At 38.1% G+C, this 27,759-nt stretch overlaps 4 protein-coding genes and 1 pseudogene across 6 annotated transcripts; 2 read left to right on the forward strand and 3 right to left on the reverse strand.

The window, feature by feature from the left end:
- Positions 1–1,122: 1,122 nt before the first annotated feature.
- Positions 1,123–2,639, reverse strand: LOC145910821 (uncharacterized). Its single transcript, XM_082998028.1, has 6 exons — positions 2,613–2,639; positions 2,319–2,375; positions 2,083–2,256; positions 1,793–1,927; positions 1,383–1,541; positions 1,123–1,269 (listed from the first exon to the last, which is right to left on the reverse strand). Exons 1-6 carry the CDS (start codon positions 2,637–2,639, stop codon positions 1,123–1,125), a joined length of 699 nt encoding a protein of 232 aa, XP_082854154.1.
- A 2,211-nt stretch (positions 2,640–4,850) lies between these two features.
- LOC145912401 (arginine--tRNA ligase, cytoplasmic-like) lies at positions 4,851–13,001 on the reverse strand. Its single transcript, XM_082999858.1, has 16 exons — positions 12,891–13,001; positions 12,560–12,706; positions 12,221–12,430; positions 12,040–12,129; positions 11,781–11,903; positions 11,509–11,630; positions 11,317–11,425; positions 10,999–11,135; positions 10,746–10,858; positions 10,478–10,611; positions 10,103–10,257; positions 9,824–9,962; positions 9,479–9,618; positions 9,137–9,201; positions 8,767–8,961; positions 4,851–5,273 (listed from the first exon to the last, which is right to left on the reverse strand). The coding sequence occupies exons 1-16, from the start codon at positions 12,948–12,950 to the stop codon at positions 5,164–5,166; spliced, it is 2,049 nt and encodes a 682-aa protein (XP_082855984.1). The 5' UTR covers positions 12,951–13,001; the 3' UTR covers positions 4,851–5,163.
- LOC145912402 (L-fucono-1,5-lactonase-like) lies at positions 5,621–8,649 on the forward strand. Of its 2 annotated transcripts, none has more exons than XM_082999860.1 (6): positions 5,621–6,159; positions 6,770–6,948; positions 7,181–7,284; positions 7,393–7,574; positions 7,751–7,928; positions 8,074–8,649. In XM_082999860.1, the coding sequence occupies exons 1-6, from the start codon at positions 6,118–6,120 to the stop codon at positions 8,322–8,324; spliced, it is 936 nt and encodes a 311-aa protein (XP_082855986.1). In that variant the 5' UTR covers positions 5,621–6,117; the 3' UTR covers positions 8,325–8,649. The 2 variants fall into 2 exon arrangements, with proteins under 2 accessions (XP_082855986.1, XP_082855985.1); XM_082999859.1 differs by lacking the exon at positions 5,621–6,159 and adding an exon at positions 6,185–6,668.
- Positions 13,002–17,188: 4,187 nt separating the features above from the next.
- Positions 17,189–23,641, forward strand: LOC145911743 (receptor-type tyrosine-protein phosphatase alpha-like; annotated as a pseudogene). Its single transcript, XR_014403260.1, has 20 exons — positions 17,189–17,207; positions 17,266–17,400; positions 17,465–17,589; positions 17,644–17,731; positions 17,798–17,856; positions 17,919–18,040; positions 18,107–18,203; positions 18,263–18,339; positions 18,604–18,738; positions 19,136–19,288; positions 19,534–19,676; positions 20,011–20,146; positions 21,307–21,410; positions 21,495–21,607; positions 21,740–21,831; positions 21,899–22,024; positions 22,151–22,294; positions 22,664–22,795; positions 23,154–23,289; positions 23,364–23,641. The product of XR_014403260.1 is annotated as a receptor-type tyrosine-protein phosphatase alpha-like (transcript).
- A 201-nt stretch (positions 23,642–23,842) lies between these two features.
- On the reverse strand, positions 23,843–27,586 carry LOC145911203 (transcription factor E2F1-like). The gene is made up of 9 exons (XM_082998467.1): positions 27,456–27,586; positions 27,260–27,383; positions 26,962–27,045; positions 26,642–26,832; positions 26,307–26,465; positions 25,988–26,143; positions 25,674–25,788; positions 25,423–25,582; positions 23,843–25,147 (listed from the first exon to the last, which is right to left on the reverse strand). Exons 1-9 carry the CDS (start codon positions 27,551–27,553, stop codon positions 24,846–24,848), a joined length of 1,389 nt encoding a protein of 462 aa, XP_082854593.1. The 5' UTR covers positions 27,554–27,586; the 3' UTR covers positions 23,843–24,845.
- Positions 27,587–27,759: the final 173 nt, after the last annotated feature.

Raw genomic sequence — 27,759 nt, forward strand, 5'->3', positions numbered from 1 at the left:
TTTCCCGATTGGTACATTCTTGCGTCAGAACTTTTTTGAAAAATGTTCTTTTAATTTAGTATTTTCTAACGTAAAGTGTGAGTGAAAAAATATAATTTTTAAAACTAGTTGCATTTTTGCGCAAATAACAACTTTCAAAAGTTTGAAAAATGCAACAACAGCGGCATGGTGAAAAACGCAGCGTCATTATCCAAAAGTTGTTGACTGATTTCTATTGTTTAGTACTATATGCTATCACCGACATACAAATGTTCATAGAGGTCAGTGGTCCTAATCGGTCGTTTTGCGCCATTTTAAATATATATATAAACGCAATCAAAATGGCAAACAAGCGGACAAACGGTAGGAAACCATTTCGTGGTTGCAAGGCATCATATGTAAACCGACATACAAATGTTCATAGAGGTCAGTGGTCCTAATCGGTCGTTTTGCGCCATTTTAAATATATATATAAACGCAATCAAAATGGCAAACAAGCGGACAAACGGTAGGAAACCATTTCGTGGTTGCAAGGCATCATATGTAAACTAAAATATCGGGAACGTACAAATAAACCTATCGATAAAAGTTAATAAAAATGCAACTAACGTTCGCCACATGCAATAAAGTGTGTACAGCATTACTTGATCATGGTTATATTTGAGGTATTTTCATTTTCAAATGGTAGTTTAATAAGACGAGCATGAAGACTTAAAATTGATGCCAGACCGAGAAAAGGTTGGACATTATAGATGTCTAAAATTATGTGCTGCATTGTTAATAGCGTCCTTTGTGCCATGACCAAGTGATGCTCTTTTATTCTAACACAAGCAACAAGAAGGCGTTGTTCGCACTCAATGTTCCTGAATTGTAATCCTCTAACTTGGAACAAAAAAGTCCTATAAAAGTTTGAGATCCACTGCTACTTTAATATAATGAACTTTATGAACCCGTTTACGAACCAGACGCAATCAGTGGTTTCTTTGTTTTTAAGTCGCGATAACACATATGGGTGATTGACTTGTCGCCTGCAAACACTCTATTAAAAATAAAATCAAACGCATAAATTCCAGGGGTGGTAAGATTTGTCGATATGATGTCACAAGAATTCGTGGAAATCCGCTGGTGGATGAACGTTGCTTGTTACAGAGCTGTAGAATGTTCGGAACCATGGTGGTCCACTTCCCACGAAACAGTAGCGACACGAGGCCGTTCAGGTTCTCTGACACTTGAACGCATTGATGAGTACGAAGGGGGTGGGGTTGGAGGTGTGGCATTTTCCAATTGCTCCTCAACGGTTGAAGACAACACGGAAGGTGACTCTACGACGAAACGTATACAGCCAAATTATGTAAATTCTGCAAATATGGCTTTCGGTTAAATTAGTTCATGTTTGTACAAACACTCAGAGCAAACAAAAGTGTATATTTCATGGGTTCCCCACCACTAACTACGTCATGGTATCTAGGTAAAGAGACCACAACAGGGCGTGTCGATCCCGAGGGTAATATGTTTGCTTCCATTTCACCATTATCTCCAACACCAAAATATACTGGAGCTTCCTAAAAATAAGTAAAAAAACGCATTCACAAAAAGGTAATATTTACAACATGTACGTTTGTCGATGTTTGTCTGACAGAAACAGAAGATACCAATACACCACGCCTAAGCATACTATTGTTGTATGGAACAACATATCCTGCATTAGTTTGCAATTTGAAAAGTAATCAGTGACAAAACACACGCAATTCATATTATGTAACTATAGAAACTATGAAAGTTATAACACATGCAGTTTATGTGCTAAGTTCACCTGAAGAACATGGATGGCCGGTTTAGCGCAAACACTACATAACGCCCTGGCACACACGACACATATTGCGAAGGAAGCGAACGCATCCAAGAAACCGAACGCCATGGTGATGTAGGACAAAACCGTCAAAAGTTGCTAAAATCATAGAAAAATGTTGCTTTTAATTGGCTCTCCAAGCCTTTTTTTGTTAAAAAAAGCCGTTATGTAAGGAAATATGAAAAAAAGAGCCCAATATTTTTACAATACAATTGTTTGCGAAAGATTATACCCAAGTCTATCGAAGCACATACCGCTTCGTTGCATTGTAACTGGTCGTCCTCGGTCGCCTTAGGCGTTGTGACTTGTACGGTTGCGTTATTGTAACACGCCTCAGTGTCGTAGCTTGTGACGTCAGGAAGAATAAAAGAACAAAGCAAGATTGAAAGAATGAGACAGGCTATGGCCAGGATCATATAGAAAGATATCTACAAAGGAATTACAAAGAAGTGTTTTAAGTTGTTGAAAGAGAACGATCAGGTCAACCCACCGCGAACTTCCGCTTGCCGGTCACGGCCGCTGTTCCGCTGACGGCAGTGAGCATGTACTGTGAAGCACAAACGGCAGGTATATCAAGCAAACAGCCAATAAATACATTATCACATTCCATTAGGTTTACAAGCCACACTGCCCAGGCATTGCAGCCTAGCTAGATCAGTCATTTTTTCCTGACAAGTCAGAGTGAGATTTGAAAAATCAAGCTCCCGGTGAGGTTTGAACTCACGCCCCTTATCACATTTCATTTTGATGTATAATATGGCAGCAGTAAATGCACGTGACTTACCAAAGCTCCAACCCACAGTGGCATCATTGTACTGAAGTAAAACGGGAGGTGGTTTCCCTGTACTCCGTCGCTAATCCCGAATCCGCAGACCAACAAAGCTATTCCACATGTTAGCTGGACCGCTGCTAACTGCAAATTGCACAATACGCGTCCGCAAAGTGATTGGTAACCCACAAACTACAATTTCATAAAAAAAGCTTTGGTCTTGGTCTAAGTAACATGCTGCCATGTATCATGGTGGTTTGCTATAAGCTACGAATAATGACGGCAAAGATAAATATTTTCAATTTCACCTGTACCTATTTGTAAATCCCATCTGAAAGTTACACTTACATTACCAGCCACCTTCGACTTGAAGTATTGGTTGCTGGGAATGGTGGAGCTCACTAGTGCTGGCGGTGGCGGTGTTATCCCTTCAAAACTGACGTCAGCGTTCTGTTGAGTTATCCTAGCACTTCTTGGAGGTCGGGTGTGTCGACGACGCCTAAACATTTCGAAAGTTTGATTTAAATACTTGACTTTAGAAGGCATAGGTAACAATTGATTAGTTTGAGATATATCAACACGACAAATAAGATACTAGTTTTACAAAAAAAGTGTCTTTTGTCAAATAGGCTTTAAATTGGAATTATGAAGTTTATGATTTGTTGTTGAATTTTAAATTTCAAAAAACAGCATGAAAGGTGCGTACAGACTATATAGGTTAAATGAAGCTTAGCAACCCGAATACGCGAAAACAAATTCAACCCCAAACCTGCGTCTTCTGTGTTGTGATTCGTCGTGTCTTCTCGCTAACTGTTCATCTTGGTCTGGCGCAGGCTCATCAGTTGCGCCTTCATTACTGTTAACTTGACCACTTCTTTCATTCGTCTCAGAATTCGCTTCTTGTCCCCCAGAATGTCCCCCGACCACACTTACCCCATCAGTGTCGTTGCCCCCTGGACATAAATATAATTTTCTGCTTAGTGGTGGATGCAGGGGACTAGAGGTAGATGGCTCGCTATTGTTTTGCTCTTGCGTGGAGGTTGATGGGCCTACTTCGCTTTCCGCTGCCTCTGCTTCAGTAAACCCTGTCATAGTTTCACGTTCGACGGATTGAGGAGGTATCGAAGGCTGATCTACAAGGGGCAGAGAGGAAGACGAAGATTCTGATGCCATCATTTGTACGTGGGGTTTAGTCCTTTCCTCGTGCGGAAACTCCTTTCAAAGACATTTTGGCTGCCAACGGTAGGTATATTATATGATATTTAATAAACTGTTCCACGAAATCAAAAACCACTGAATTGGTGTTACATACTTATTGAAAAGACTTTCAGCAAGGTGTACATCCTGCTATGTGCCTCTAATACTTTTTGAACCGATGCTCAGCACATGAAACGTATTTTAAAACGACACACATATAAAGCATTCGGCCCGGTAGAACATTACTACTACACACGTAGCAACGGGAATTGTGGATCGTTGCTCCAAAGCACGATCAATATTTGACAATGTTGGCATTTGCGTACTGACCTGGTGATCCACGGCATCTCACAAATACACACACGTAATAAAATGGCAAACACGAAGTCACAAATGGTAATTAGCAACCGTGCGGGGTCGCTTTTAAATATGCTTCAAATTTGGAGATACTTATCCCAAAGTGGAGTGGATAGGTGGTAAAAATCTACCAGTCTGTTGTACAATTCTCGTAAATCACCGGCGAAACCTGTGAACAGTTCGTAGAATGTGTTGAGCACATCATCTGCTGCCTATTCGTGGGATTCCGGACATCTTAAACCAGTACTCCTTAACCGGTGGGAATTTATAGGGTTACGGGTGGGTAAATAGTCGGCATATTATGTTGTATATTCACTGTGTGTCGTACACTTATTGGCATTTGGTCATGCAATGCGGTAAACATGCTTTATTTAAATTCCAAGTTTCAAAATTTAAACATTTGTGTGAAATAATGATTCCGTTCAAACTGAAAGAGGGAAATAAAAGAAAATGGGTCTACAACCACTATTTTAAACCATTTCATGTTAGCCAGTGTCTTTGCACCTGCAGTTTTGGAGCCAGGACCCAGTGGATGCTTTATTTTGCATTGCAATTCATAGGTGGTTTTATGGCTTTACTTGGATGGATATATCAACACGTACAGGGTAGATGCATAATTTCCTGAATGACACAAACGCAATCAACAACATAGGCTGTTTTTAATTTGCATTTCCGCCGAGGAAAATATTTGACAACATATGACACCAAAAAAGATTCTTGTATTGTTGTTCAAAAATAATTGTTTTATCACAACTTACATGATCCAAAACAGTGCAAATTTTAATAATAAACTGCAACAAGTTTGGCGAATAAACAACGTTACACAAAACAACAGGCATTCTTCTTTTTTAGCTGTAACTTTTAACTGGAGAAAATTTGGTCCAGAAAAAACAAATTAGCTTTTTCGGCGCCGTCCGCTCCCAAAATGAGTCTATACTATTATATCTAAAACTCTTATATCCACGTTGTCGCAACAAACACCCTTGTGACGTCATACAGCGAATTGACCACATCACATTCGATGTACTGGAGTGATCCCGAGTATTTTAAAACACTTGTCCATGATTGCTGTTGTTGCATCACAAAGGAGCAACCGATGCATGTGGATCTTGACAATATCCCCTGCACGTTGCACAAACGGTTAGTTATTGAGTATTAATCCTTAAAAATCAAATAGTTTGGTTTACTTACGAGTGCATTGGTAGTTAATAGTTCTTTGGCAATGATACAAGTTGTTTTTGTTATTGTTTTTGCGTTTGTTGACGTTTTTACACAACTATATACATTAAGGTGGCAGTACTGGTGTCAAGCGACAGTTAGGGCTGCAGGCGTAGTTGTGGCATTTTTACATGCAAAACGACGCGCAGCCTTTTTCTCTCGCCGCTTCAAGCGAGTGACAAAGTGCACGCTTGAGTTCACAAAGGAAACAAATTCACGATTAAACGTGCAGCTGTGGGCGTAACTGCATCAGGTTTTTTGCTGTCATTTCAACTAAGTGCTTGGTGCTACAAACCATGCCAGGAAGTTATGACAGCTAATCGCTCAAAATGTTATGTTTTATGTAGCTGTGAAATAAGCCTACAAACAAAGAGGTATGCTTACTGACAAACAACTGTAGCTTGTTAGGGTACAGTGTTTGAAGTCTAGAGAGACATAGCAAACAGTGCAGAACTGGCAAGCGCATGTGCAATTGGTATTGTTTTCTTGGTAGTTACATATTGACCAAATTAGCTGCACTGTGTACATGTTGCATGTGTCCAAAATGATATGGTACGCGTATGTTTTGCTGATTAAGAGATGTATGTATGTTAAATTCGGCCTGGGTTCTTTCAATCATTTACAAACAAAGACTTCGTGCTCATTGTTCACTCGTTTGTCCGCGTACGTATTCCGTTGAATTTAGTCGGGTTCTAAGAACCTTCTTTCATCGCATTATTAGTTTCTTTCTCTCAAAAAAAACGACAGAATGGTCTGGACATACATGTTTCTGGCAATCTTACTCAACTTGGTAAGTATGCAGTAGTAATGCAGACGGTGCACCAGTATTTTTGCACATGACAACTATTCAGCATTGAGCATTTGAGAACCTCAAGTTTAAACACTCAAGCAAGTTGTGAATATTCACACACTTTTTTCAAAATATTACAGAGAGTCGGTTGTTTTAACGATAGCGAATTATTACGTTTCACAACACGCGTTATTGTTTCTGCAAATCTACAAACATCGTAGCAAACCGAATTCACACACCCAAAGATAAACGAGCTGTCAGACAGGTTTAAAACGAAAATTACACTGCGGAATTGCCTTTGGGCAAGAATCAACACTCACATATAACATTGTGGTTTCAGTAACACACACGTACACACGGAATATTATAGGGTCATCATTTTAGGGAGTTTTTCTGTAAATTTTTTTCTGGTTTAGCAATAATGCAAATTAGCAACAGTCAGAGACTGAGTCACATACATGTACATTTCTTCAAGGGGAGTTTTTGTTTTTATTTGCCATTACGCTGAGGTACTTTATGTATTTTAAAGAAAACTATTAAGTTCAATCTTGACAATACGCTACCCACTCGTCAGACGACAACATAAGCATAATTAAAATATTTCAAAAAGGAGCGGGCTGACGTCACATCCGCAAGCAGTAGTGGCATCATGAGCAGTGACGTCACGCCAGTGGTGGATTCCCACTTCCATATGTGGGAATTGGAAAGGTTCGACTACTGGTGGCCGCGGCCGAAAGAAGAAAAAGAGATTTACCGGAACTTACTTGCCGACGACTACCTCAAAGAAAGGCGAGTAAAACACCAACTGCGTTTCGAACGCAAACAGTAATCACCAAAAACTGCTTTTGCTTATTCTTGGAGATTTCCACGAAATAAATTTGTCCACGGTCCAACAGTTGGTTGGACAACGAATATAGGATGCAGTAAAAGGGCGTTCAATATTTACTGCCGTATTTTTGGATGGTTGTTCATGTTTTATAGTAAATGCAAAGATAAATGAAAGAAACTGTTTTGAGAGCAGATCAAATACCTCCATACAATATTCCATATTTGTTGAAGTTGCGGAAACTTTGAACGAAACGCGTTGGGCACTTGAAGTCGCCAGAGAGCACGACTCCATTAAAGGTAAGCAATAACTGGAGGAACATTCCTCAAAAAGTTTTGGTGAAAGACGAAATTAGACAATGTGCATTGTGGAGGTATTTTAGTTTACTCAAATGACGCAATTATTAGGAGTGGTCGGTTTCGTCGATATGACGTCATCAGATCTGGAGGCACATCTTCGCGAACTAGGGGAAAATCCCAAGTTTGTGGGAGTGCGAAAAATTTTAACGGAGGAAGGCTGGCTTGAACGCGATGACGTCATAGAAGGGATGCGCTCTTTGGCGCGCCACAATAAGACGTACGATTTGCTGGTAAGCTTTACTATTTAATTATAAAGACAATCGGTTTGCGCCTGTTTGAGCATGTTGAACTGAAGAAAATGCAAACTGTAATTCGAAACCTAAAATCATTCCATATTTGACACGAGCCTGCTTTTTCGTGTTACTTGCTCAGTAAACAACTCAGTGTTATCTCCACATGCGGACAGATCAAGGGCAGATCGCAATTTGAGTCGGCCAAACGTTACCTCGATCGAGTGCCCGGAGACCTGCGCATCGTCCTGGACCACCTCGGCAAACCCGACGCGAAAAATGGCGCCACACAGGCCTGGTACGACGACATTGCCACCATGGCAAGACACCCAAACCTGTACTGCAAACTGTCAGGTACGTTTTTTGCAATTTAGTAGATTCGACAGCTAAAATATGGAATCCTTAGCCATGGCATGGTCACGCGTTTACTTTCTTTGAAGTTTTAGAAAGCCATATGCAAGAAAAGCTCAATAGTGAACAACAACATTGTCTTTTCCAGGAATGGTCACCGAGGCAGACTTAAAAAACTGGAAACCAGCCGACTTTAAACCGCACGTGGATCACGTGATACGAGAATTCGGGGTAAACCGCGTCATGTTTGGCTCGGATTGGCCAGTTTGCCGAATGGCGGGAGCCAATATCAAGGCTGTTTACGAACTACTTGCAGGATTGGTAGCTGACAGATCGAAAGAGGACAAAGCAAAGATTTTTGGACGCAATGCAATTGATTTTTACCGTCTCCAAGTGTAACATGCCTTTATATTTCTAGCACTTGTAAAATTTTAACGCAAACATTGACAGAAGTAGACTCTCATTCATTATTTAACATTTTTTAAACCAAAAACCTGCATTGTTCAAAGTTGTCAATAAATTTTTTAGACTCATGTGGTTCTAAATTGTATGAGGTGACGTCTGGTTTATCGCACAGAACAAACTATAGCAAAGACCCCTCTAAACGCTTCGCTGTAGTGGCGACCCATTGCATACATACAAGGTTTGGGTTAGTTTAGTTGCAGTTGCAGATCAAAAATATCAACACCGCAAAAACAAACTCACAGAATATGGTAACACTATTGGGCCATTTAGTTGTTATTTAAGTCGAAGAATACGATTTTTTTAACAATGTGAAAAATAGTATGTCGAATGGGAAGAACATGTCGCAGTATTAAAGCGCTTTTAATTAAAATCTCACCTGATTTTTTATCCTTCTCGATGCAGTAACAAGCGTCGTAGAATTCGGTGAAGACGGTTGAAAGCTCGTACAGGTAATCGCATAAGATGTTAGGCGTGAGATCGTCGCATACTCGCAGTAGAATCTCAGGAAAACGGAGGAGACACTTTGCCACCTTCAATTCTCTCGGATGTTCAAGGGGGACACCACCCGACTCTACGGACACGGATACTTAGTTTAAAATGCCATAGGGTGACACTAAATCATGCTGTTCTAATGGTTTTGCATTTAGTTAATAATACGAAACACATGTAGTATAGCTATTCGCATTTAGTCTGGCTGATGATATGCATTATTTTTCTGGTTAAATCCTGAGGAAATAGTTGTTTACCGAGGTATTCTTTAGCAGCTTTCTTCAATTCCTCAGGTTGAACTTTGGCGACTCTTGCAATTGACCTGAGGTAAATGACAGGTTCATTATTGGTTTTAACATTTATCAGGTATTTTTGCATAAACCTATTACTCCCAGGAAACAATGTGTTAACAAGGTACACCATGCCAATATCATGATACACAGTAAAACCATTCTCAAAATATTTAATTGCTTAGAAAGCTTAGGGTAAATACAGGTCTTATCACAAGACACGAGGCTATGATACAATTCTGTTGTTTCTAGTACATCATATCTGATCAAAAATATCTCTACAAAAATTTGCTTCTGCATAACACTCACTTTATCCTTGTATAAGCGTAAAGCAGATATGCAGCTGTGTTGCCCCGGTCGTCCAACATCTTGTCAAATGAGAAAACGTAATCGTTGATTCTATTGTGGGAGAGGTCGGCGTATTTGATGCAGCCATACGCTACTGCCTCCTAACAAATGCAATATGAAGACAAGCGTTTATTTAAAAATACAATTTAGAATTGTTTGAAAAACAATGCTACAAGTCCTAGCCAAATTTTACCAGAATTTTCCATTTTTTTTTTAAAGGGTGAAGCTATTTCTATCCATATGCTATAAGTAGGAAAGCAACACATTTCCAAAGTGAATGACTATATAGTTATAATCTGAGCAAACCTGTGCAGCTTTAAATTCTTCTGCTGTCAGCTCTTTGTCTCTCCCTTTTTCCAAGAGCTTATCTTTACACCGTTTCAACCCCTCATCCAGCAAATCAACAAGCCGAATTGTCTCACCAGATCGTGTTTTAAACTTCTTTCTGTGATACAAAAATAAGATACACTAGAAAGTCAAACTGTGAAAACAGTCACTGGATAAGCTCAAACTAAAAAAGATTCGTTGTCTGGCACTGGCAATTAATTTGGTTAATCCTGAGTGTTAATTTTATTTCAAACAAACCTATCCTCCCCAAGTACAACACCAAATCCAACATGTTGAACTCTTTTTTCCTTTGGATCGTACCAGCCCATTTGTTGAGCTGTTTCGTAGATCAGCTGGAAGTGAGAACCTTGACCGGAATCCACCACATAAATGAGGATACTGCCCTTTTCATCCTGTGAACGATGACAAAACTAGTAAGTTCAAGGTATTTACATACTTCCAAGACATCATAAAAAATCCTTGATGCAAAAAAATGTAAAAATAGCTTTTCAAACTCACCGAGGTTTTATACAGACAAATTTCTCAAACCAATACAGAGGACCAGAGCAGTAGCAAGAAAATCATTGAAATATCATTTATCCATAATGATAGAGTCTATCATGAGTAACTTACATACAGACGGTGCTTGATGCAAGCAAGATCACTTGTGTCATAAGTAAAGCCACCATCTGATTTGACAATTGTAAGAGGAAATGTTGAACCTTCTGGAAAGATCAGTTTTCGTCCTTCCTCGGTAACCACGATTCCTATTACACAATGGCAAAATGTACATACATACTAAAGTCTTACTTAAGTTCAATACACAGTCAAGCAGACAGTACAAAGTTTAATAGTTTTGGTTTGGTGATACCAGACTTTGTTGGGGTTTAGTATTTTTTACCTTTTTTTTCAAGTTCCTCCACAATATTGGGCATAAGGTCATTGTAGAATGATTCACCCCTTTCCTTTAATCCCACGATTCCTAATCGTGAGTAGATCTGATCAAACTCCTTTCTACAAAACAACACAATTATCACATACTCTACAAAATATTAAAGAATAATTATATACTAGTTTGTTTTGACAGGCATGTAGCTCACACAACACAAAGTATCATTTTCTGAAAACTCCAAAAAACGGCGTTTATTAACTACCTTGAAACATCACAAATCAGATTCCATGCTTTAAAAAAATCAGGGTCATGACTTTGCAGTTTAACAACACATTCATATGCACGCTTTTTAAAGTCTGGGTCGGCATCAAAGCGTTTCTTGGATTGTTTGTAGAATGCCTGAAACAAATCTTAATTAATGAAACTAATTGGATTTCTTTTTGACTTTTTTTAAACTTTACCTAAATTTGAAGTATTTATGAAGACAATCTACTTGTTATTCCATTAAAAAGTAAAAAAAAAACTGCATTGCATTTTATAGAACCAAATGCTAGTAAGCGTAAAGGGTGTTGCTAAGCACCTGCAAGTCCCCAATCGGAGGAGATTCTGTTTTGTAGTTTGGAAACTTATCAGTGAGATGTGCAATCAACATTCCAAACTGTGTTCCCCAATCACCAACATGGTTTAATCTGCAACAAACGCATATAGTTCATTAGGCCCTTAGTGAACCAAAACATTCAACTGTTTTAAAGCAACAAAAAAAATGTCTTACCGTAACACATCATGTCCAAGATATTCAAGCAAATTTGCAAGGCAGTCACCTATGATTGTGGAACGAAGATGGCCAACATGCATTTCTTTTGCAATGTTTGGTGAAGAGTAATCGATCACCACCTAAAAAGTAAAATCAAAACAAACTGACAAAGCATTGCATGAAACATGCCAAAAGCTGGTGCTTGATAATAGTTCAATTTGCATCACACTCAGATTTATGTGCAAAAGTTAATAAAATGTTGAAAGCAATAATAAATGTGGCACACTTACTCTACCAAGCGGTTTGCCATCCTTTCGTAAACTAACTCCATTTACTAACATATCTGCAACAGCTTCTTTTAGAAAGGATGGACTCAGTTTGATGTTTATAAAGCCAGGTCCAGCAATGCTATGCTGCAAAGAAATTATAAAAAATAAATTTCAGGATATACTGTCGAGGTAGTTGAACTAATTCAAAGCTGGGTGCATATTAATATTATTTTGTTAGTAACATCATAGTCTACATAGAAGTCAATTAAAAGAATCTTACACTTTCTATAAGATTGGATTCAGGCAAGTTCTTGACAATTGCCTCTGCAATTTGGCGTGGAGCCATTTTAGTTCCCTGAGCCTTTAAAGCCTTGAAAAAGAATGTCAAAGTGTTAAACAACCGCATTGACAAAAAAATATTAAAATGTTTGGTGCAATGATGGGAGAATAGGATCACTCACCCCAGAAATAGACATGGCACTGTTGCACTGATAGTCACCAAATTTTTCATTCTGACTAAGAGTGACTGACACTGTGGGAGAAGTGAGGGACGGAAATGCTTTGCTTATAGCTTCACCAAACACAGATGTAAGTTCCACATTGATATTAAGCAAGCCATTATTGGTAGTGGTTGTGCTCAAACGAGCTCGCTTTCTTTGCTCCTCAATCGCCTAAATATTGCAAATTAGTTTGCATTTCTGAAGTAATATAAGTTTGTAAAAAGTGTATCACCAAATCGTCATTTGTTAGTTATGTTACCAATAAAATAAATGTCATGCTTTTTAGAAAAACATAGTTACCCTTTCCAAATGCACCGCCTGATATGCAAGCTTTGCGTTCATGTTAGTAAGTTCATCAACTGTTTTCAAAGACGTCCGATCATCAGGTTCATAGTTTCCGCTTTGAATCTGTTCTATTTCATTCAGGATAGCTCGGGCTTCTTGTTCCTGTGTACAGAAATGTAGCTGCCATACAATAACTCTTTGAATGGGCAATAATGGGTATTCAAGAAGGCTTTTCGCTCCGCAGCACACGAGTTATTCACTAGATTTTGGTGAACATTACGGTAATAGACAGTGAACACTTCCATGTGATCTACGACCCGTCGATATAACGTGAACAATTCCGCACCTGTTTTGCGAGTGTCGCCGAAATTTTCTTCACATTCGTTTGCGTAATCTCCTCAGCCATTGATTGTGCTTTTCAAATTTAAACTACCTTTTAGTTTCAAACCTAAAACTTCACAGGCAACACGGTGGTAATAAAACATAAATATGTAGTAAATAAAACAAGTAGTTTATTTTCAACTAACATATTGAATGTGTTGTACAACATCATATACTACGCCTTGCTATGCATACGTCCACGCGAACACCCGAGCAAAATATCCTCGACAGCAGGCTCCGCTATGTCAGTGGACTTCGGTGAACGAAGATATATCTACTCACAGATAAAATGACGAAATCGCGCGTACATCTTTTGCCGTAATCGTTTGTTTGACCAAACTTTGTTTGTATTCCATTACGCAGTGTTTTTTTTCGGATTACATCACGCTTACATCACCTCAAGAGAATTCTAGTAAATAACGACCATAAAGTTTGGGTGCTTTTGTTAGTATCGTTTGAAGAATGTGTAAGGATAAAATATAAAACTTTGTCAAGTTCTGTATTTTATTTAACCCTTTGTTGTTTACATATACGCATGTAAGTCACCTTCGAACAAACAGTTTACATCGGAAAAGTGACTAATCCGATAACTCAAAGCATCTTAGCAATAGGTGAATAATCGCTACTGAAGCACAGCAACCACGCTAATTACCTGTAGAAAGCGGTCTTGGGCAACCGAGGCACGTGGATTGGCCAAAAGAAAACTCCTTACACAAAGACTAATGCAAAAGTGACTAATATCCAAACCCAGCGTAACTTATGATACAACCTGCTAAGCTGCACGTATGATTAATTGACGCTGGACCGTATAGGATCGGTTGATAGTAAGGATTACATACGTGAAATACTAGAAGACTTTTTGCATGACAAGGAAACAATTGTTTCAACCATTTACAACTTGAAGTCAAAATGGACTTATCAGGAAGATTTTCATCCTGTGTGGCTTTGGTCATGTTTGTAGGACTCTTTGTTCCAATTAATGGAGAACAGGGTAGGTTTCACTTTCGAGATTTTAGAATTATTTTCTGCTGCACTTCAGAGCTGTATTATCCCATCGTTTCATGTGGTTTTGTTTTCCAGAAGCTTCACATACGCAGAGTATGGCTGTTGGACAAAAACCATAAAAAAAACGCATTTCTATTTTGTGTCACGCCCATGGGGGACAGGCGTCTTTCTTGAATTAATGAAATTCGGCAAGGATAGACGTCTTTCTTAAATTAATGAAATTGATATTAAGATGAATGAGCAATTTCGCCGCAGATTAGGCTTTTGATAAATCGAAACTTAATTTCAAAATGGATTCTTGCCAGTAAAAATTACGCCAAAAACATCGAAACAAAAAGTTCAAATTAATAAATTCGGAACCTTATTTCAGTAAATCTGTTTTCAACAACTTTATTATTTATTTTGGGCGTGATTTGGCTTCAGGTTATCTATAAAGAGGACAATTTTTTTGCTGGTTATTTTCTTTTGCTGCAGTTTGGTTATCCGATGTAAATAGGGTATTTCCCCTCTTGGAAACCTAAGATGGCGTGAATTCAGAAAGTGTTCGATTGTTAACTTAAGTCATCTGTTTCATCAGTATTAAGTAATTTATACGATCAAATCTTCGCTATATTGTTGATGTTATTTTAGATTACATCAACATGTACCTTTGGAATGAAAGCATAGTCACCAACTTGCCAGCTGAAATCAAAGTGTTTGTTGAACTGGTATTGTTTGATGTACCAGACGTCAATATGAATGTTACTCACAATGGACAAACAATCTTGAACAGAACTAATGTGTCCAATGGAACTGAAGTGTTGCAAATTTCAATCAATACTATTGAAGATGCAGGAAATTACACTATAACATGTTATGAAAGTTTGTATAATGCATCAACATTTCAAACCTTTTATATATATGGTAAGAAAGCTGACAAAATGTAGTATTTTCTATGTAGAATCTCATTTGTAATTTTTTATATGCAGTGAAGTGTCCTCCATTTCTGAAATTATCGTTGCCGCAAAATCGCAACAAAATCATGTTTAACCAACATTTGAGGCTTGGTTGTCAATTTAGTGGCTTACCATTACCTAATGTTATATGGAAAGTGAATGGCCAAACTGTTAATACTAGCAACACTTCAGCACCCATTTTTGTTCAAACTACTACTTCTAATGAGGCAATTAGTGACTCTGCCATAGTGGTGTATGATGGAGTGATTCTTGGGCCTAAATCGAATGTATCCTGCCAGGCATACAACACCATGGGAGTTTCAAAAGTAATTACCTTTACACTAGGTAAGATTAGTAGTAACTATAAATTCATGAGTAAAAAACTGTGTTTTAATCAAGATTTTGACGGAAACTACTACCTGTTTTCAACTGGTAAATCTAACCAAACTGATGCAAAAACTGCCTGTGAACGACATGGGGGTCACTTGGCTGATATAACAAATGTTCAAGTTGACATTTTTCTCAGGTCAAGATGCAAAAACTATGCAGCTAATAATACTTCACAAAACAGTGAGGGAGCCTGTTTAACTGTGCTGTGAATATTTGTTATATAACTTAAGTGAAATTTCTGTCCTTATGCTGCCAGAATAATAGATGCCTGTCGTTTGGTAGATGTATTTTATATTAACCTGTTTGTAATTTTGCTGAATGTCAATGTTATTGATATTTTGATTCTGATTATGGCTGAAAAAATAAACTTACCAATCATAATGTAGGAATAACCATAGTTCTGCCACTGTATAATTAAATATGATTGCAGCAAACTCTACCTTCTTTAAAAACTGTTGCCAACCTTATTGCACAGGTTGGTTAGTTGGATATGTGAATTCCACCTTTCATGAATGGTCAGAGCCAAATGGAAGCTTTTGTTTGGTGTTGTCTTGGAATTCAACCATAAAAGATTGCACTTGGCAGAGTTCCATATGCAGTGTTAACCAGAGTTATATATGTCAGCTTAAAGGTTTGTATTCTGCCACGTTTACACTATCCATTGTATAACACCATGATTTGGTTTTTCAGCCAAATCTGTATCTCAACCTGATGTAACTGTTCGATCTATGTGTTCACAATCATCTGTAAAAATTAAATGGCAAGATTTAACAAGGTTTAATGGATCAGTGATGTACAGTATCACCATAATCAACAACAGAACCCTACAAACTGTATCTCAGAACAACTATACTGTAGAGTCATCTATCAATTATTATTACACAAACACAATATCCAGATTACTATCAAACATGGAGTATGCTGTTGAGGTCAATTTTAGTTAAGTTAAGTTTTTTTTTAATCATTTAAAAAATGTGGTTTGCTACAGGTCAGCCTTTTTCCTGAGTATTGGAAATTTCCTTCAAAGAAAACTATTTTCACAACTTTCGTACCTGAACCAGTTTTAAAAAGTTTTACAATAGCTCGCAATGGAAGCACATGCCATGTCAAGTGGGTTTGGTCTGCGATCAATAAAACCATCACAAATGTTAACGTAAGTCTTTATTTTGATAAATTAACAAGAGTTTATATGCAGTTGAACTGCCTGACTCAACAACCCTTTTGTGTACAAACAAAGTGATTTGATTTAATTTACTTAAATGAAGATTTTTGCTCTCTGACTGGACCACCAGAGGTTTTGTTTTTTATTTTAGATATCCATAGAAACATACATGTATAAAGTTAGAGTTGGAGCTTCTTCTGTCAACACAACATCTGAAGTTCACGCAGAAATAAATTCTTCCCATCTCTTTGAAACAAATGCTAATAAGCAGTATATTGTAATGTTATTATTTTCCAATTGCAACAGTGAATTTACACGAATTCAGGCCACTGGAAATTGCACTACACCTGTTAAAGGTATAAAATCATGATTCAATTATGTTGTGGATATATTTTTTCAGTAATGTTGTATCTTTCAGCTCCTAACCAAATTGCAACACCCACCTTGGAAAAATCCATAATTACAATACAAGCAGCCAATGAAACTAATGGTCCTATTAGGTAAAACTGGTCAAAGGCTTTAGGTTAACTTATATTGCTCAATCGGTGTAAAAACCTGAAAGTATATTTAGTTTTATTCTTCTATTGCTAAGTATAAAAACAAATGTGGTTAGTTTTAAGATATCTGACTATTTTTTTTTTAAGTTTATGTATTTTAAACATTCCAGCTGTTATTTTGTGATATCCAACAAAAGTGCTCAACATAGTCAGATAAAAATTTCCTGGAAATTGTTACAGAGTGTTTTTATGGGCAACGATAGCAACTGGTATTGTGCAGTTGCTGTGAAAAGGTAACATGAAATCAAAATGCAATGTTTATTTTTCCTTGGTCCTAAAGATGCTCTTTAGTTTTTCAGGAGTGAGTAGGTCAGTTTCTTTGGGTACAGGAAACCAATCTAGCTGTGATGTATATAATACTGATGAACGCAATTCAGAGTCTAATATTATAAATTGTATGGACAGGCCAATAGCAAATGACTATAAGTAAATTGAATTGTGAGATTGGAGTCTAAGGCAGCATTTTTTCATTTTTTGTTTCTTTTGTCAGGGTTTTTATTGTTACAACAACCCCTAGTGGCAAGGAGGTGCTGTTGCAACAGAGTGAATTCGTTCTTGCTACTCCGCTGAAAACCACTACTGCTTACATGACAACTGGATTTTCTGTTGGAATTGGTCAGTTGCATGCTGGCAATAGTTCGCAAATACATAACATTGTTTTTATTGCAGTTACCAATACAGCTGTGTTAGCTGCAACTGCTATATGTGTCTGTCTTTTTATTGTGATTGCACTTGTGATCATTGTTGTACTTCTTAGGTAAATGTACAGCATCTGAAATACAGTTTTACCAACAGTACATTACAAGGTAATTATATTCTTTAGGAGGCGTTACCCTCGAAAAAGACGCACAACTACAGTTAGTGCACCAGACACAAACACAGGTTACATTTTAGTTTTCATAGCACTATTATTATGTATTCTATGTAATAAAAATCACCAACAGGGCTGGACTCTGTTGACAACACACTGTACACCAAAGATTCCAAAATACCTATGTCCCAATTTCAAGCCATATACAGGAGCTTTCTTGAAGATGGACCAAACACAATTGGTTGTCAATTTATGGTATGAAATGACCTAAAAAATTTGTAAAAAGGTCAAACAATGATGTTACAAAATTTTGTTGTTAAGGATTTACATGAGATCACTCAGCGGTTACTGATCAAAACGGAAGTGGGATATTTGGCTGAAAACGAGATGAGAAATCGCTACAAGAATATAATTCCCTGTAAGTTCTATATGTCAGTGGGACCTGTAAAATGCACTGTCACCTTTTTTTGTACACAGATGATTTCAATCGTGTAAAACTGCTAAATAACCAGGGGGAGACATCAAATGATTATATCAATGCATCATATTTGAACGTATGTGGTTGAGTGTGTTTAGTAATGTATTGTGCATGATGATTTTATTTAGTTGGCTAAAGAATGTGCCAATTAATGTTGGTAATTTATTATGATAACAATGATGTCTGTTGCTGAAAGCTATGACAGTGTGGCCTCCAACAGGATGTCCATTTCACATATTTAGAAAGGACTATTAAACTACTGCTGTTGACCTAGGATTACAGATGCCCCATCTCTCACTGTACAACCAATGCAACTTTGATAATAATTTTACATATTAAGGGGTACAAACATCCGAAGAAGTTTATTGCTTCACAAGGTCCAACTGAAGCAACCTTGGACCATTTTTGGAAAATGATCTGGCAGCAACAAAGTGGAATAGTGGTGATGCTAACGAACCTGGAAGAAAACCACAAGGTGATTTGCAAGCGGCTTTCCCCCTTTTGTATGCCTTTTATAGGAAGTACAGTATTGTGATTTAAAGAAGATGGCACCACATAAAACGATTTAATTTTGATTAAAAGCACATTTTTGCACTAACTACCTGGTGAAACAGCATTCACCATACGTTGATTCATGGGTTGGAAACGGTTGGCATGGATAATGATTATTCATGGCGACCAAGTGATTTATGAGTTCTCAATAAAATACTATTTACTGTAATTGAAACTGTTACATTGTTTCACACAAAAAAATTGTGTGATGTTGTTTGTAAACTAGCATAACATTGAAATCAATTGGTTGCCCACCCCTTTTAAACCCCAAAAGTTATCAAACAAATTCACTTTCCAAAACACTGATAAACTGTACACAGCGAAAGTGTTTCAAGTACTGGCCGAAAATAGACGAATCAGCTACATTCGGAGAAATAACTGTTGAACTGAAACGAGAAACGAATTACGGAAGTTATGTAGTTCGTGAGATGATGACCATGCGCAATGATTACTCCATGGTAACTAAACATGTTGTTGCTTATTTTATTTGGTGGGTTGTGATTCCTTCTCCTCCATAGAACTTTTATCGTCAATTGACTTAATTGTCAAATTTGGTTGTATTTTGTCCATAAATCGCGTCACAAAAGAGTTGCGAGAAAAATTTAGTCAAATTGACAAACATTGCAAACGCAATAAAATCTCTTCTATATTAGTCGTTTGTCACAAACATTTGTACAATGCATCGGTTAACATATAATTTTCTGCCTTTTGGAAAAAGTTGGTGATGCAGTATCATTTTACTGCCTGGCCTGACCATGGTGTTCCCAGTTCAACCACTGGTATGATGCGCTTCTGCTCCGATATTGAATCAGCAGGGAGACGAATAGAGCAAGGACTCGGACCCATACTTGTCCACTGCAGGTTAGTTTTGTTGTAATATCTGTGTTCATCGTAAGCTTGGGGAATCAATTAACGAATATTGGCAGCGGTGGGATTCAGCCGGTTCGCACCGGTTCGCACGGGTTCTAACTTGTTCTGGGCCCATGGAAGTCAAGGGAATATCAACAGTGGCTCGTGAATAATACTGTTTGCTTTAAAACTTAGGGATTTCTCGAGCCAATGCCTACACTCCCATGTGACTGCCAAAACAGGTCTCGCCCCGACACATTTTACCTCAGAGGCCATGAACTGACTCGCAATTACGCATGAAACTATAGGTCACTATGCTGTGCCATACATGTTAGTTTGTTCGCAGTGCTGGCATTGGACGAACGGGAACGTACATTGGACTTGACATCCTCAAAAATCAAATGGAGCAAACTGAAACCATTGATGCATTCAACACGGTTTTTGCTATGCGCAAGCAAAGAAGGTTTATGGTGCAAAACCTGGTAAGTCAAGTTTCCTCTGAACTATGTAATAGTATGCACAGTAATATTCTACCCCAAAAGGTCAGACACATCTGGTTACAGGGTGTTGAAATATGTGATTCAAACGATTTTGTTGTAATGTTTCACCTGCGAAATAAAAGTAAATGATTAGACAAACATAGGGGAGACCGGGGATACCTCGGACACGGGGATACCTCGGACCAGGTATTTTACGTCACAATTAGGTATTGTTAAGACACTTTTACAAAAGCTTTATGTTTCCATCAAACGTGAACAGGGACTTTGGAATTAAATCATGTATGCTTAAAAAGTTATAATCGAAAAAGTCAATTTATCAGTGAAACCAAGTTTTTCAATTTGTATGTGTAAGGCTATATATCTGTCACAGTTAATCAAAATGCAGTAATTTTGGGTTGATTGCATAATCAAATATGTATTCTTGGACAGGCCAATGATGATTTTGTGTAACCTTTAAAAATACGGTCATAGTTTAAGAATTTCTATGTCGTCACGTGGTCGGGGATACTTCGGACATCATGGCAAAAAATCGCGAGAAGGCAACAATTTTCGAGTTTTATGAAAAATTATCGGTGATAGAAGAGAATAAACAGAGGCTGGATGAAATGATTAAACTTTGGCAGTAAGAAAAAGCCCCAAAGATAAAAAATCGTTTGTTGACTCTAAAATCTATGATATCCGTGCTGCCGTTAAACGTACGCGATTTACCCAAAGTATGAATGTGTGGAAGGGTCGAAACGATAAGTGGTCACGCCCCGATTCCTGAAAGCTTGAATGATATTTTATGCGCTAATGCCCCAATGCTGATATTGCGCCAAGTTTGATTTCAGTTATTTGTTAAATACACAAAAAAAACGTCTGTTAAAACTTGCTGTCCGAGATATCCCCAGTCACGTCCGATGTTACCCCGGTACCGGGGTGACTTCGGACATTTGAGACCTGTTTAAAAAATGGGCTGAATAAACATTTTTAGTCAGCTAAAACGAACGAAAAACCTTTTGTTTTTTGAGTAATGCTTTACTACTTACAACAAAATAAAGTTTAAGAATGTGGTTCATAATTTAAAAAAAATATTAGCAATTTTCCCAAAACCGTCCGAGCTGGTTGCACAAAACAAGTCTATGATATATTATATTTCACAGAAACAGTACATCTTCATGCACACAATTCTTTACGAAATTTTCCAATTTGGAGTCACTGATTTTCCGTCGGAAGAGGCGGCATCTCGTGCAAACGACTTGGAAAGGTACAGAGAGTAGTTTTAAATCAGCTACATTTTGCTGATTTTCCGCAATGCTCCACAAAAAAACGCTTAAATAAACAATTTTAGGATTGCAGCTGAATATGAATTTCTCGACTGCACTGAACCCGTTGACACATCACAAGATTCGGCATTTTCTGAACAAAATGCTTCTTTTAACCGTGATTCCGAGGTCGTGCCGTGTGAGTAATCAATTTGCTGGCAATGCATGGATTCCGCATATGTTTATCACAAGGAAAATTAGCGTGAACTACTATTGTTGTAAATACAGCATTTTTTTATACTGCTTCGAAACGATTTTTTTTTACATTCAGATGAAAGATCAATGGTCCGCCTTTTGTCAGACAGCGACGAGCGAGGCGATTGCGGGAATTTGTTTGGCTACATTAACGCTTCAGTGATTAAGGTTTGCCACACATGTGCAACGTATTTTCAACCAAACGCTTTTGGATATTCTGTATCTATATATACAGGGTTACGACGGCCAGACAAACACGATAGTGACGCAAGGGCCGATGACGTCAACCGTGGGTGCGTTTTGGCGGATGATACTCGACCACTCCGCAACAGCCGTTATAATGCTGACTGACATAGAACAGGTGGGAAAGTATTACCAGTGCAGTTAAGCAGTGCGTTTTTTTGTTGACACCTCTCTCTACACCCAACAACCAAGTCGTGTGAAAAGACTTAAGCACGGCAGATTTAATGAATTTCGTTGTTGCCAGAACTCCTGCGACAACTATTGGCGTGACGAACTGGACGTACCCCTGAAGCTGGGTCACGTGACCGTCACCATGACGACGAAAGACGACTTGGACGAGCTTGTGACGAAGCGAGAGTTTTTGGTGGAAATTCAGGGTGTTTATAAGGTAGAAATGTATTTGCCACATGCAAAACTTTCCAGAAATCTTTAAATGCCCCTTGACTAAAACAACCTCTTGAATAAAAAAAAAAAACTTGCTACGGTACAATTTCATATTCTTTGGTTGTACTTGTATTTTATATCTGGTTTCAAAAAATGTATTAAACCTGTTACTAAGGCCACTCTTCAAATTCTTGACTGCTATACAAGATAAAAAGTTTACGAGCAAAGTTGAAAAACATCAAACCAATGGTTTAGATATCAGTGAAAACCACATTTGCAATCCAACGCATGCAAACAACTTTAAAACATTACAGCTATAAACTAAATACTTTTAGAGGCACTTTTTCGGATAGCCAACTTTTCCGTTGCTCAGGTAAACGTGAAGCACATCCAATGCGATCCTTGGAAGAACGAGGCGAGCGACGAAAAAGTAGCCACCCTGTATTTAGACTTGATTGCGCAATCACGGTTGCTGAGACTCACTTCCCATGGTCGTGCACTGCAGGTGAATGGTCCGTTTAGTCACAAGTAGGACATCGTCATTGCTGATTTAATTGCGGTTGTAAACAAACACATAGCCCAACTCGCCCGGCCGGGTGCCAAATTAGCGATGGACCTTTGTTCAGTTCATGTCCTGTATTGCGAATATCGTTAATAAGCGAGTTTTTTACCGTAAAATTCAAACCGCATTTTCGTATAAACATGTTTTCATTTGCCTGTTTTTTTTGTCAATCATCTATATTTTCCCGCGCAAACTTCATTTTGCGTTCGCTGCGCCTCTGGATGAGTGAGAAACGTATTGTTCTTTTGAACCATGGAATGATGTATTAAAATTACCTTCTTTAATTTATGATTTTTCCCAGGGATGGAGCTGGTCGTTCGGGGGTGTTTTGTGCTCTCTTAAACATCTTGGATCGCAACTCCATCGAAAACAAAATTGACGTTTTCCGCACAGTCAAGGATTTGAGGGACATGAGGCCTCTGATGGTCCGGACGCTAGTAAGTTTTATGATCCATTATAACATGTCCTCCTACGTTTTGTACAAAATAAAACAGTTTTTTTTTACTTTTAGGAGGAATATAAACTCCTGTACACAGCGATCAGCCACTACCTTTCTACCACCAGCGTACAGGCCGATGTCTGACAATCGAGCGTAAATTCTGTTTCGTTGTCTTGGCAAGTATGGCAGCATTGGTCAAGCGCCCGACCCATATACTACGAAGAAAACTTAATCGGGATTTCGTCCACAGGATGTCCTGGGTTTAAACCTCGGTGTATAGTAGAAAAAAAATATGGCCATCGTGGTTTGCCAGTATCCGCATATATTCTGTGTTGTTTGAACGTATTTTACACGTCTATTTAACGTTATGATTTTAGGTTTTGTGCAATAATTTTACATAACATCACCTACTAGGAAATTAGACAATATTAGCACTGGAGTTCCAACCAAGCAGAAATACGGCTTTGCTGTTACTTTTTCCCATCGCTTTTAACTCGAAAGTTTATGTGTGTTGATCCGATGCTTTGTTGGGTCAAACCTTTTGCTTTGTATGTATGTATTATTTTATTTATGTAATGATAACAGTATCACCAACCGTTCCTACCGCGGTATTGTGAATTCAAACAACAGAAATGCTCAACAGTCGCGGCGAAATTAAACTGAAAATAATGCAAAAAAGCCAAGTACAATTGAAAATATAACATTTAACAAAAAAAAAACGTAATCAGAAAATCAAAAACCAAACCATCACGCTTGATCTGCCCGTTGGTTTCGCTGACACAATCGGTAAGAGGAAAGATGGGCACAAGGCGCGTTTGCATATTCTGCGCTTTAGGTGGTGGAAAGGTTGGGATTTGAGTTGATCGAGGCAGTACGATAAATCAAGGTAATTGGCAATCGCAAAGGCTGGAAAAAACGGTGGCAGGGGGTGATAGGCAATTCGTGTTCTGCGGCCCCGTGGCAGTTTATCACACAAGGCGTGCAGCAGGAGAAACACAGCAGACAAAGCGGGCAGTTTTTAGACAAGAGTAAAACATTCACTATGCAAAAGTTGTCCAGTGGGACGATTATGCCAACACAAAATAACGTGTTTATGGTGCTTGTCCACAATAAATGTGACAATCTATGGACTTGGATAACATATGTATGTTCCTCAAATAAAGAATTGTGAAGCAAAATTGGTGAAAATAAGCTATAAAGAGTGCTAAGGAAAATGCAGGCGCACAAGAAGCGCAAATCAAATGCCACTTACTGCGTCACGTACAACACAATGGGTATCAAAAAATGACTGACAGCCCAACATCTGACTAGCATGAGGGCTTGGCTCGGAGGAAATAATTGGGATTGCCAAGAAAAGGCGTAACATAAACTGCGCCACAGCCGTTTCCGCATCCGTCAACTAAAGGGAGGCCTTCCATAAAAATAAATGAGATAATGCTCTCTCCTATTCGTACTCGGTTTACGTGAAAGAACATTGTGACGTAAAAAAGCTCTAGGATAAAAGAGGGGATCACATTCTCTTGACAGTAAGAAGCACTGCAAACTAGCAATAAGTTAGAGGGTGCCTTTGCAAATGCCAGAGTCTGTAAGTGATGTGGCATGCATGTCAAAGAGCTCTGAAATTCCTTCGCTGTCATCCAAACTGAAGAGATACTCCTCCGGATTCATGGAAGGAGAGAGAGGAATAAATGAGTTGGAGTCCTCGTCGATGAAGGCAGAGTCCGCTTCTGTATCATTGCCGGAACGAAGTTGATCCTCTGTTTGTTGAAGAAGCGGTCGTGATGCTTCCATGGATGGGTAGATTTCTTGGTCTTCCATCAGTGCTGATGTGTACCCAGAACTCTTTTCCACTTTTACTATTAAATACAAGACAAGATTGAATACCAGCAATTCTACTTTTAGGTTTCAAGCAACTTTTCTGGTGTTAGCTTGTAAGAGAATTGCTGCATGTCACAAATAAATAACAAGCATAAACCTGGTACAGACACAAATGCTACTACTGAAAATAATTAGGTTCTCCCAATAAAAATGTTTTCAAACACATAAAGATTATGCTTTTTTATAAAAGAAATAGTTGTACACAAAATTAAGTGAACACCATAATAGAAAGACATATCTACAATCTTCATACTTTCCAATGGTGATGAGTCTATATTTGAATCGGAAGAGCAACTGTCTTCCCCAGTTGATACTGATGCAGGATTTTTAGTGGGAGACATTAAATCCTCCGGATCAGGACAGAGAAAAACATCGATTTCCCCCTTTGTGCTTTTCAAAAGCATCTGTATTTTCTTAATTGAAAACAAAAATACATAAATACAAATGGATACACATGCAATATCCCATTTCCATGCTTTGCACAAATGGCATGAGACAAAATACCTCGCCAGGGTCCGGGACCTCTAGTTTTGTGTCCTGTGGAGCTTTTATGCATATCACAATTTGATCCTTGAAGCTCTTAATACTTCGAAGGTCTTGGTACGTCACATATGAGAACGTATTGCAGAAACAGCGGTTAATGAAAAACTTCAAAGTAATATTTGTTCCAGTGTAATTTTAGTCGACAAAAAAGCTTTTATCATGTGTTGCAAACATATAATATGACTGTTACATGTTTCAGCCATTAAGTATCATATATACAGAAACTGATTGATAATGCCGTAATGACATCAATTAAACTGTTTTTTGAAGGATATTTTGAATTTGAATCTGATAGTCGCTCGAGTTCAATTTGTCGTTGTTTAATCAACGTGTCAAGCTCATCCTCTTGTTCTTGCAGCATTTGCATTTCACTCTTCGACGCATTAGTTTGTTGTTCAACTTCGCTACAGTTCGAGGAATTTTTTGAAGCCCTGAACAGTAACAATGTTAATGTGGCTGATGCAGGCAGTTTCTTTGTTTATACATTTTTAGGTTAATAAGAGAAATGACATAACAAACAACTACCGGTTGTATCGAAATTTTCAATTGCTATGCAAATACAGCAAGAGTGGGAACATCACAAAAAGTTCTTACAGCCACTGGACATTGTTTTTTGATCGTTTTTCAATCAACTTTATGCCCTCCAATACATTGGTGATGTCATAGATTCTACGTTTTTGTACTCTCAACACTTCTGCGGCCCAATTTAAATCAAGGACCCCGTCGTCAGATGAGTGAATGAGGTTTATGAATCTATAAAAAAATGTTGTGTACATTATGTGTGGTTTAATCAACCTAGGTAGTGTCCAAAAATTAACATTTCAAGGGCTAAGTCTTAAAGTTTACAGCGAGCTGTAGCTCTCAATTATTATGGCTTTTGGCAAATATTTAAGTTTACTGCATTTGCTAAATAACAAAAAATAAAGCACCTTTTCGTGAGAAGACCGAGAGAAGTATCATATCTAGACTTTTCCCCTGGTGACTTTTGTACTCCTGAACTTACTGATGACTGGCGACTGCGTTTTTTTGCCGAAACATTAGGGGCTTGCATCTGTTGCTCCATGCTGTTTTTTCCACGTGCCTTTAATGGTGATTTAAATGAAGCATTTTCTGGAATATTCTGTTCCAAAGGTGCATGGAGTTACCAAATACAAAACTTGTTGAACACTCGAGTTGTTATTGCAAAATCAGTCCGTGTTTGGAAACATAGATTGCCAACAATTGAGAACATAAATATGTTGGTAATTACCTGTAGGCCACAGCCTGGCATATTGCTTCCTGAAACCTTGGTCATGCAATACGACGGCTCCAACTCAAGCTTTCGTTTGGCTTGCTAGAAAGTAATAATTTTTATATCCGAAGTGATTTCTGTACTATAAAAAGAGTCACACGAAGCTGCACTGACGAGACATTATAGGTCGAAACAGTAGCCATCTTTCTGCAGCTTACAGTAATAAGTACCTTTTAGAAAAACTGGAACAGGTTTTTTCAAATAATATTAGACCCCTAGCATAACAAAAGTATGATTCTAAGTTTTCTGGCCTCACCTGCGTTGGTGTCTTTATAGTGTTGCTTGCAACAAGATCAGAAAGTCCAACTATCTCATGGTGCTCCGTTAACCATTGCAATCCATCGGTTTCATTTGACGAAAATAGTTCAGATCCCAAAAAACTTGAAAAATGTCAAAATTACTTGTCTGCAGTCTCAAAAGATTCTTATCGTTTATCATTAGCTAGGTCATACTTGGAATCTGTTATGCCGGGTGACAGTGAGGCAAGATTATTGGTCAACGTCTCCCTCGCCGTCGTTGTTGAAAAAACACGCTTCGATGCGCTTGTCATTTTGTAAACAAGAATAGTTTTAGGATAATGTTTTCTGATCGAAGAAACAAGATAAGCAATGAACAAAAAGCCAACACCACAATCACAAACAATATTTTAACAAGTAACCCAAGACATGATAACTTCAGCATACTGTGTGTAATGTATTTTGGCTATGCAAGCTCTAAGCAGTTCCACATCACAACCAGTATTAGTTCAGAAATTTG

Source organism: Ascidia mentula, chromosome 8 (assembly GCF_947561715.1).
Source record: "Ascidia mentula chromosome 8, kaAscMent1.1, whole genome shotgun sequence".
NCBI classification, from domain to species: Eukaryota; Metazoa; Chordata; class Ascidiacea; order Phlebobranchia; family Ascidiidae; genus Ascidia; species Ascidia mentula.